Source organism: Sprattus sprattus (assembly GCF_963457725.1).
Source record: "Sprattus sprattus genome assembly, chromosome: 9".
Taxonomy (NCBI): Eukaryota; Metazoa; Chordata; class Actinopteri; order Clupeiformes; family Clupeidae; genus Sprattus; species Sprattus sprattus.
Window position 1 is genome coordinate 9,636,738 of NC_137928.1, and position 12,053 is coordinate 9,648,790.

The 12,053-nt window shown below is 39.3% G+C and overlaps 1 protein-coding gene across 1 annotated transcript; it reads left to right on the forward strand.

Moving 5' to 3' along the window:
* Positions 1 to 1,716: 1,716 nt before the first annotated feature.
* On the forward strand, positions 1,717 to 2,670 carry LOC308370040 (olfactory receptor 52B2-like; the record flags this gene model as incomplete). The annotated part of the gene is made up of 1 exon (XM_080844599.1): positions 1,717 to 2,670. One exon carries the CDS (start codon positions 1,717 to 1,719, stop codon positions 2,668 to 2,670), a length of 954 nt encoding a protein of 317 aa, XP_080700725.1.
* Between the last annotated feature and the right edge of the window lie 9,383 nt (positions 2,671 to 12,053).

Genomic DNA, 12,053 nt, shown 5'->3' on the forward strand with positions numbered 1-12,053 from the left:
CATATTTCAGCTATCATGTGTTGCCACGCTCCGCGAAATCTTCCCCGAGAACAGAAATCTTCCCTGAGGCCTTCAGAATTCACATTGAAGGCCCGTGTACATCTGATTGGTTATCACAACTGGCTGTTTCATTTAATTTAAGTTGAATGAACTGAAACAGACAGTTGTGACAACCAATCAGATTTCGAGTTGGCGACACTGGGCCTTCTAGAAGGCCCGGAAGATTTCTTTCCTTGCGTTGAACGTGACACGTAAACGTCCTTTGATTGGATACTGAGGCAGACCGGTGCAGTGCTTCAGTGCTCAGTTTAGCTGGCTAATGCGAAAACGACGTACATCGGTTTCAATGCTTATTATGCTAGTTGTTTCAATTGGTAAGACTAAATATAATTACATTAACCAACTCAAATAAACTAGTTTACACCAACTTGATAATTCCAGTTTTTGATACAATTACAACGCCATTTTCAAGACGAAACTTTCAAGAAAAACTGGATATCGTGAGGATGGGAAGTTTAATGAAACTGCTTTGCAGGTGGGACAATGCGATGTTTAGTGGACAAACTTGTTCAAGCTTTCGGTGGACTTAATAAAACTTTGTAGACTAATTCCTGAAAATCGCAGTTGAAAGTTGTGACAGTAATATCCAAGCGATCATATAACTGAGAGTTTACTACTCTTAATGTATTGTTAATACGGGTGTATTGATTTTAAATGCTCTGGAAATATTAATAAAGTCTGTTGTACTCGACTATGTTAAGGTACTCACTGCCTTTCTGTATAAATATAATGGTTCTAGAGCCATGGCGTCATAATGATGGTATTAGGAGGCGGATTCACTCAGTTTAACATCGTGTAGGACACTTTTTGAGATCAGTGGTAGGACATCGCTGAAGGCCCAGTCGTGAAATGCACGGACCGCCACTGGGTCCTATACTGTGCGGGCAAGCACATGCGCCCTTAAAATAGCGTTCTGAATACGCGTTACAGACTTTAGACATTGCGCCTCTGACATTAGACCAGCTTTTTTGTGGTCAATGGCGCACGGCGCACGGCGTTGTTTTGAAACTGCAAAATACCACTTGCGCCAGAGAAACGCCTTCTCTGTTCCGCCCCTGCCCATGTCGACGCAAGTTCATTTCGAAGCGCGCCTCTGGAGGGAAAATCGCGCTGTGCGCCGGGTGCAAGATAGGAATGATACATGCGTCGGTGACAATGTCAATTGCGCTGGGTGCAAGATAGGGCCCTGTGTGTTGTTCAGCTAGAAACACCATAGTTTTCAGGGCGAAAATACTCAAGGTTAAGCTTAAAATATTCGGGCTATAGCCCTGAGTGATAGCACCTAACGATCACTATCAAGGCCTTTGAAAGTTAAATTACTTGAAACAGGGAGCAACAGGCAGCATTGCAAGTAGAATAGCAAATGGTTCTTCAGAATATCCCAAGCGTGCTGGATGTGGGCGTTACACATGAGTAAACAACTATGTCATCATAGGTCTGACTCTGAAGGTTATATATAAATACATACAATGTGATGTTCAAGCCATTCCTTCTAACAGTGCGCAACGTGAGAGGAGGGTAAGACAAGAACTTTGAGGATATATGACAAAAACAAAATGATGTTATCTTATTTCTGATTAATTTCTGACTATATATACAGTATATATATATATATATGTATATAACTTTTCTTCACACTACTCCTAACATCCTGGGATGGAGAACAGTTTATTGAACAAAACCTTTTCATTTGAGTTACAAATTGCCAGCTTTGACATTCCCCCCTCAGCTGTGTACCCTATTTTCATAACAGGCATTTTGGTTTACTTCTTCTCTGTTCTTTCAAATGTTACAATCCTGGTGCTGATAGCTACTCAGAGGAGTCTCCACAAACCCATGCTTTTCATCCTGTTCAGCCTGCCACTGAATGATCTTATTGGAATTACAGCAATGTTTCCCCGTGTGCTAGTGGACATTCTGATCATGAAGCACACTGTGAATTACCCGCTTTGTGTCCTTCAGGCGTTTTTGCTCCATATGTATGGTGGTGGAATCCCTTTCATACTGGCGGCAATGGCATTTGATCGGTATATTGCTATATGTAAGCCACTAAGGTACAATGCAATTATGACCCCGCTTGCTGTAGTTGGCATTATATCATTAGCTTGGGGGGTTGATTTTGCCTTAATTCTAGTTCTTTTTCTGCTTCAGGCCAGAGTAAAGAAGTGCAGAAGTTTTATTATAAATGTTTTTTGTGATAATTTCTCATTGCTTAGCCTGTCCTGTGGAGATGACCTTACAGTTAATAATGTTTATGGATTAGCTATAACAGTTTTTATGCACGTCACCACTGTAACAATACAGTTGTTCTCATACATCCAAATCCTTGTTACGTGTCTCAAGAACAAACAATCAGATGCCAAATCAAAGGCAGTGAACACCTGCTTAGCACAGATAATTACATTTTTTCTTTTTGAGATTGTTGCTTTGTTCACAATACTGTCCTATCGATTTCCAAACATATCCTCAAATGCAAGAAATGCCTGTGGGATGCTGATATTTCTGATTCTGCCTGTTCTCAATCCTTTTATCTATGGAATGAAAACTAAAGATATCAGAACCACATTCTTTCGGGTTTTGAACAAAAGAAAAATTTCAATTTCAAAGTAAATGTTTGAATGTTCAAGGCACCTGTACTTGTTTGGTCCGCACTGATCTAATCTGTGGAATGCAAATATAATATTTTAGGCCTGTAATTATTTCGTTTTATTTAGACGTTACCAATTGTATTGAATTAAGTAACATTGACTCCATTCTGTTAAAATCACAGGTTTAATATTCTGTACTTCATTGATGTCCACCTGCAAAGCTGAAGTGGTTTTTGGTGCAATACATATGTCAAATGACAGCTCACAAGTCTCTATCCTTCAGAATTAACAGGCTGATCCTGTACTTGAGATTTTAAATTTGTTACTTAAACAAATCCGTCTACCTTTGCATATAAAATGCAGCACATTTAGAGATGAAAATGAAATATGTACTTTTCACATTATTGCATTCATAGTACCTTACTGAATGAACCAGCCCAGTTTAAGTTTCAACATTTATGAAAAAAATGTTTAAGCAAATCTGCGCTGTAAGCCTGTTTTGCTTTAGAGTGCTTTTTGTGGACATGAAGGACACATACAGGCGCAACAAATTCATTCTTTCTTAAGCAGTGTACGGCACACATTCCAAAATGGAGAATATTGCAGCCGATTCCCCTAATAAACCTGTAAAAATGCACAGCAAAAGAATTCCAGAATCAGACCTCAAAAACCATTTATTTATCTCTGCCTTCACCTAAAGTCCTGGTTTCTGTTTTAGTTTCTTTTCTGTGTTGTTTTTAGAATGCATTGTTTTAATTGCTCTTTCGGAAATTACTCTGTTTTTAATACATATTATTCAATCTCATTATTATCTTATTAATAGTGCTGTCAAACGATTAAAGTATTTAATCGCGATTAATCGCATTTTTGTCATAGTTAACTCAAAATGAATCGCGATTAAATTAATCAAAATGAATCGCGATCGCACATTTGTTCTATTCTAAATGGCCCTTCAATAATTTGTTTCCATCATTTTTATTTTATTTGAATGCTCTTATTAACATGGAAAAGTGGATTGGCTTGCTTTAAGCAATGTTTTATTTTATTGAAAAACAACATTGCCAAACAGGGCTGTACAAAATAAAATTACATTTAAGATAAACAAGGACTCAGCCTATAGTGCAGTTAAACCATGGCTTAATATTTTTTTTTTCAAGTTTGCTGTGAACATAGAAGTCAGGCCTCTTATTTCAAAAACAATAAACTGTAACAGTTAGGTTACCAATAAGAGGTAAGTCAACTACTTCTGTGCTTTCAACCAGCTGCCTGTTGACATTTTCCCAGTAAAGCTCGCTTCTTTTAAAGGTAAACTTTCTATTCAGAAGCTTTTTATCATCCATTTCGCCGTATCGCGCTCATCATTCACTCAAACGTGACATTAGCCTACTACACAGTTTGGGAGGGCGAAAAGAACGTTAATCTAAAAAAAAAAAAAAAATTATAAAAAAATTAACGGCGTTAAAATGGGTTTGCATTAACGCGTTAATAACGCGTTAAACTGACAGCACTACTTATTTATTATCTTAAATTCATTTATGATCTTTTTTTTGTATTTTATATTATCCTATTTTCTGGCCTTCATTAGCAGTTCTATGACTTTGCATTACTGTTGTTGTGATTGTCTATACCATGTTAAGCACCTTGAGACCTCTTTGTATTTTAAAGTGTGCTATATAAATAAAATCCATTATTATTATTTGTATTATCCACACGCGCTCTTCATTCTCTATCATTCATAATTAAAGAGGCTGATCCTGTGTAATACAGTTGAGGCAGGATAATACAAGTCCAAATCACAGTTTATAAATCCACAGAATCACTCCTACAGGGAGAGAATACAGAGGAATCTGCACCAGAGTCCCTGAATAAAATCAAGAAGTTAAAGAGTGTTATATCCAAATAACACCCCTTCTGAATACTCTTCTAAAACCAATAGAAACGTAACAAATACCTTGGATACAAGGTCTTGGCTCCACTCACATATGCAGTACCATGTCTCAATGTTATGGTCTGTAAAGCAGCAAGGACGTGTTTTATATATTATGTATTATACTACCACTAGCCAGCATTTTGATCTAACATTTTGTCTAATGCAGTATAGATAATCTGAAAATATGAAAGCTTTACATCCGAGAAGACTAAGGCCCAATCCCATTTCTAATCTCTACCCCTACCCTTACCCCTACCCCTTTGCCCTCGCTTTTTCAAACGGAGCCATAACGAAGGGGTAGGGAACGCTAGCCCTTCAAAATGGGATAGCCCTTCAACAATTACGTACGTCATCAGTACGAAGCGTCAGCTGTTACGTTACCGGAGAGCGACAGCTGTCACTCACCAGACTTAAACAAACATGGCGCCTGCAGCTGTTATTTACACAATGCAACATTTCATCAAACAAGTTTTAAAATCATGAATTACAAAGAAAATACTTTCATTTGTGTGATGCTTTCCCTGCTGTTTCCGACATTTTTAAATGGACTCGCGCGATGTTTGTTCTTTAATGATCACGGGTTCGCAATGCATTGAGGGAAATCAGTCTACCCCTCCGTTTGAAGTGTGCCCTCGGAAAATCTCCGTTTGGAGGGGTAGAAAGCGCTTCCCCTTCCCCTACCCCTCTGTCTTAACGTGAATTGGGATAGCACTACCCCTACACGTGAACGCGCAAAACGGAGGGGAAGGGGAAAGACGAAGGGGTAGGGGGTGAAATGGGATTCAGCCTAAAACATATTCTTAGGCCATAGTTAGCAAGCTAGCTTGCTATGAACATGATGGATTGTAATCCTCATGTTGACAGCTAATCATGAATCTTCTCGGTTATAGATATAACCTCGGTTTCCTGAGCTAGGGACCAGATGTGATTGACGGGAAATTACCTGTTCATTGACCAATCGAAGCACTTTCTATTCACGCCGGAAGGCCGAATTGCGGCAAATCACCACCCTGAGCCCGCCCCCTCAGGTCCCTATATATTGAAGGTGACTATGCCGCCCATCCTCTGAAGACTCTGAGCCTCCAGAAGAAAAAACACGCACTGTGCACGCAACATTATCACATCTGGTCCCTAGCTCAGGGAACCAAGGTTATATCTATAACCGAGATGTTCCCTATCGCTGTGGGACAGCGATGTGATTGACGGGACCGTGTCTAACCCCGCGTGCAACGGTGTCGGCCAATATACATATACACACGCCAACCCATTCGCCTTGCCCTCATAGAGGTTCATGTGGCGGCGGCAGTGTGTCTTATAAGGGGAATGAATTCAGTATAAGAGAAACGGGATCCCATGCTTATGAATACTTACAACCATCTGCGCCGTCCGCCTTTAATCCATAAAGGGAGACAGTTGTGCAGTTAATAAAACATTGCATGTTGCATATGATCACAGATCCCTCGCCTGCAACACACTCTGCAGGAAACCGGGCTCCACCACATCCAACATGTAGTAATTACACCGCGTTCCACATTATTATGCAAATTGGATTGAAGGGTCATAAACATTAATTTTTTAGTTTTTCAATTAAAGTCATGGGTAATATTGTGTCTCAGGGCTAATTGAATGATTGAAATCAATCTCAGACACCTGAGATAATTAGTTTGATAGGTGAGCCAAATCAAAAGAAAACTACTTAAGAAGGATGTTCCACATTATTAAGCAAGCTACATGTTTCAGGCAAAATGTGGAAGAAAAAGGATCTCTCTGCTGCTGAAAAGCGGCAAATAGTGCAATACCTTGGTCAAGGTATCACAACATTGGATATTTCCTAAAGAATTGCGCATGATCATTGGACGGGGAAAATATTTGTCACTGATTCACAGCACAGGTGGGTTCGTTCAGACAAAGGCAAGATAAGGAATATTTCTGCCAAACAAATGCGTAGGGTCAAGAGAGCAGCCACTAAAATGCCATTGAATAGCAGCAAACAGGTGTTTGAAGCCGCTGGTGCCTCTGGAGTCCCACGAACTTCAGGATGTAGGATGCTCAAGAGGTTTGCAAGTGTCATTAAACCTTATTCGGCCAACCCTCAACTCAGCTCACAAGCAAAAAAGGTTGCAGTGGGCTCAGGTCTACATAAAGACTAACTTTCAAACTGTTTTGTTTGCGGATGAGTGCCGTGCAACCCTTGATGGTCCTGATGGATGGAGTAGTGGATGGTTGGTGAATGGCCACCATGTCCCAACAAGGCTAAGACGTCAACAAGGAGGTGGCGGAGTCATGTTTTGGGCCTGAATCATGGGGAGAGAGCTGGTAGGCCCCTTCAGGGTCCCCAACGGTGTGAAAATGACCTCGGCAAAGTATGTAGAGTTTCTGACTGACCACTTTCTTCCGTGGTACAAAAAGAAGAGCCGCGCCTTCCATAGCAAAGTCATATTAATGCATGACAATGCACCCCCTCATGCTGCAAAGAATACCTCTGGGGCATTGGCTATAGCAGCCAATGCCCCAGAGGTATTCTTTGCATAAAAGAAGAGAAACTCATGGTGTGGCCCCTATCTTACCCTGACCTTAACCCTATTGAGAACCTTTGGAACATCATCAAGCAAAAGATCTATGTGGTTGGAAGGCAGTTCACACCCAATCTGGTGCTCTGGGAGGCTATTTGGCATCCTGATAAGACATTGAAGCAGAAAACAATCAAAGAACTCATGAATTCAATGGATGCCAGAATTGTGAAGTTGATATCAAAGATGGGGTCCTATGTTAACATGTAACTTGACCTGTTAAGATGTTTTTGATTAAAACTTTTTTTGATTTCAATAAATATGGCCTCCTAATGCTGCAAATTTAACAAATGACAATTTTGAGTTCTTTACAACCTATAAAATATCTTGAAACTCTGAGACTTTGAAACTCTGCATAATAATTTGGAACACTGCATTTTGAGTTTTTTATTTTTTTTTAAAAATACTGTTATCATTGGGAGGTTTGTTCAATAAAATTTGAATTATACTCTAAAAGTTGATGACTTGAAAATTATACTGACTGTATGTGCATTACTATTAAGGAAAATCTGAGCAAAGTGTAATTTGCGTAATAATGTGGAACGCGGTGTAATAAAGGTGTGGCGAGAGCTCCAGCTTGCAGCTTTGCAAATGTCATCCACTGAAACACCCTTAAACAGGGCCCAGGATGACGAAACCCCACAAGTAGAATGCGCACGAAGCTTTTCCGGGGGTTCCAATGACAAACTTGTATAGGACAAAGTGATAGCCTCAACCAGCCACCGGGAGAGGTTCGCCAGGGGTTTGCCTTTGGTGCTTGCACCAAAGCACACGAATAACTGATCCGATAGCCTGAATAAACCAGTGCGCTCTACATAAATGCGTAGAGCGCGCACTGGGCAGAGCTTGTGCAAGCGCTCCTCCTCCGCTGATGCGAAAGGAGGGGGCGAGAATACAGCCAACTCAATGACCTGGTTACGAAACGGAGTTGTCACTACTTTGGGTGTATATGATGCGTTAGGCCGCAATACTACCCTGTCCCCGGCAATCGAAAACTGAATGCACGATGGGCTGACAGACAGCGCTTGCATGTCACCAACGCACTTCGCTGACACCAGTGCCAGGAGCAGCGCGGTTTTCAAAGAAGCAAACTTTAAGTCCACCGTTTCTAGGGGCTCGAACGGAGGACCCGTAAGTGCCCGTAACACCACTAGCAAATCCCAAGAAGGCAATAGGTGCCTGACAGGCACTCTAAGACGCCTTATTCCAGCCATAAAGCGCAAAGCCAATGGATGATTACCTGGAGATTTGCGTTAATGCCAATATGGCAGGCGGAAATAGCTGCTAAATACACTTTGATAGTAGAAGACGCTTTTCCTTAATCAAATAATTGTTGCAAGAATTCCAAGATGATGCCCAATGCGCAATCAATAGGGTCGTGCTGACGTGCAGCGCACCATCACTCGAACATGCGCCACTTGAGCGTATACAGAGATCGGGTAGACGTCAAATTAAATAAATTTAATTTTCAAAATAGATGTTTGAATGTCCAGGCACCTGTACCTGTTTGGTCTGCACTGATCTAATCTGTGGAATGCACCAAAATATTTTAGGCATGTCATTATTTTATTTTATTTAGATTGTTTCCAATTGTATTCAATTAGGTAACATTACCTCCATTCTGTAAAAATCAAAGGTTTAATATTCTGGGCCTCGTTTCCCGATAACGACGTATGGATTTTTCATGGATTTTGGCGACATCGTAGACTCAGTAACACTTTCTACTTATGAGCGTTTCCCGAACATCATCTTAAAGTCAGGTGCACGAGCGCAACGTGCACAAGTTCTTAAGTATCTCTTAGGAGCTGTTTACGTCACGTTAACCTATTTACGTTAATTGCTGTGAAATTAGCTAGCCTATGCGTGCATCGAACGTGCACTGTGCACTGAATTCGGGGCGGGGATAGTAACGCCATCTCCAGCAGAGTATTTAAACTGTGTTCCATTGTAAGGACATTTATTACGATCTGTCTGAGGGTGGGCTGTCAAAGCTAGCATCATCAAAGTCATACAGTACAGTAGGCTACATACATTCAATAAAATTAACCTACATTTGAGTGCAACTGCATGACCTTTCTTACCCTACACTTACCCTTACAATAAAGAAGTGATCCTATTTCAACCATAACTTCATTTTAAATAATTTCTTTCTTTATGACATTTAGTTTATAGTTTAGACAGCAACGTTGACATCTATATTCAACTGCATCCACTACCTAATCTCAAACTTTATTTGTTGGTAACTCTCCAAAAAGGCTACCATTAACACATTTCTTAATGAAAAGGAAACATGCATCACAATAATACTTCAGTGTAACCTGTACCTATGTGGAGTGCAAATATGTCTTGCCATTACACTACCCAACAGCTCTACGTCTGCTAACACTACAGAATGCATAATTCCTACGGGCACTGCACTAGTTTTGTATAGCCTAATCTTTATTTTCAAATACTCAATATTCTTTATTTCTATTTTGATGGGAATAGGCAGTTGAAACAATGACATTCTCATGATGTGCTATACACAGAAACATCGTTTGGATTTCTTCTATAATAGGCCGAACGACGCCCCTGGATAAGGTGTCGAGGGGGTTGAAGCGTACGTCATGCGTGACTGTATGAGCTATGAAACTAGCGATTTAAAAAAAGTTTCAATGAAGAACATGGTTGCAAATATATATGTATACAACTGTGTAGAGCACGAAACAAGCATCTAGCTAGAAAGCTACCATATAAGCCAATGGAGTGGTGGCATAAGCGCTAATTGTGCCTTAAAACTACTGTTTGAAAGCTTCAGTTAAGACCTACATACTCTGCATTGGTCGCGTAGCACATTTCAGATCAAACCGAGTCATTATAAACATATAAAAAGTTGTGTAGATAGCTTTATTAATGTAAAATATTCCTCACTTCAAGTAGCCATGTTTTTTTTTTAATTCCCCTTTCTTCCGAACGACGGCCGAAAAACGCCCCTGGTGGATTAAATCGCTAAGTGTGAAGTTACTACTGGTCCTGACCACACGTAGAATCCTTCTCAACGAAAGATAAACTTAAGCTAAGTGCGGCGTCGGGAAACCGCTCTGCAACGTAGGATCCCTCTTACGACCGATTTCAAGTCCTTTTAAGGCTAAGTGCGCGTTCGGGAAACGAGGCCCTGTACTTTTAGACTTACTTACAATACATATGTCAAATGACAGCTCACAAGGTTCTATCCTTCATAATTAAACAGGCTGATCCTGGACTTGATATTTTGTATGTGTTACTAAAACAAATATTACTGCCTTTGCATATAAAATGCAGCACATTTAGAGCATAAGATGAAAATGAAATATGTACTTTTCACATTATTGCATTCATAGTACCTTACTGAATGAACCAGCCCATTTTATGTTTCAACATTTATGAACAAAATGTTAAAGCAAATCAGCGCTGTAAGCCTGTTTTGCTTTAGAGTGCTTTTTGTGGACATGAGGGACACATACAGGCGCAAAAATGCACAGCAAAAGAATTCCAGAATCAGACCTCAAAGCCCATTTATTTATCTCTGCCTTCACCTAAAGTCCTGGTTTCTGTTTTAGTTTCTTTTCTGTGTTGTTTTTAGAATTCATTGTTTTAATTGCTCTGTCCGAAATGACTCTGTTTTTAATACATATTATTCAATCTCATTATTATCTTATTAATTATCTCAAATTAATGTATTATCTTTTTTTAATTTTTTTTTATTATCCTATTTTCTGTACTTCCTTAGCACTTATAGTACTTTGCATTATTGTTGTTGTGAATGTCTATACCATGTTAAGCACCTTGAGACCTCTTTGTATTTTAAAGTGTGCTATACAAATAAAATCCATTATTATCATTTGTATTATCCACACGCGCTCTTCATTCTCTATCATTCATAATTAAAGAGGCTGATCCTGTGTAATACAGGTGAGGCAGGATAATACAAGTCCAAATCACAGTTTATACATCCACAGAATCACTCATGCAGGGAGACAATACAGAGGAATCTGCTCTGAGTCCCTGAATGAAATCAAGAAGTTCAAGAGTGTTATATCCAAATAACATCCCTTCTGAATACTCTTCTAAAACCAATAGAAACGTAACAAATACCTTGGATACAAGGTCAAGGCTCCACTCACATATGCAGTACCATGTCTCAATGTTATGGTCTGTAAAGCAGCAAGGACTTTTTATACATATAACATATATTATACTACCACTAGCCAGCATTTTGAACTAATGAGAGTGTTTAAACAACATAACCTAGAGATGCAAGATATTGTCTAATGCAATATAGATAATATGAAAATATGAATGTATGACATCCGAGCAAAACTAAAACATAGTCTTAGGCCATAGCTATAAACATGGTTGATTGTAATCTTCATGTTATCAGCTAGTCGTGAATCCTATTAAAGAGTGTGCACTTAAATTTGGAAACTGGGAAGGCCTCAAAGCACGTGTTTTATTTGCATTATCAAATGTTGTAGGCTCCCATTTACTATGTTGGGAATTGTAACAGTGATCCCATGGATTTGTTCCCCCCAATATATCACTTTAAACCTAAATCTATGTCATTTTAAATAATATTATAATATGAACTGAAAGCACTTGTGCCTATTATAAATGCAAAGCAATGCATTTTTAACACTCTACAGTTCAATACCTTTTAGACTTTTCTAAGTTGTCTGACATGCCTTGATGTTTTTGTACCTTTCCCTTAACTAAAAACATTGATGCACAAATGGAATATATGATTATATTCTAGAAGACCTCAGCAATAATATCATGTAAGTAAAAGGAATGAAGTAAAAAAAGGTTTACTTTAAATCAAATGTAAACATACCCTTGGAAAAACCTTGTTTCAGAGGTGCTCAGACTTTGCACAAAAACACATTGTAA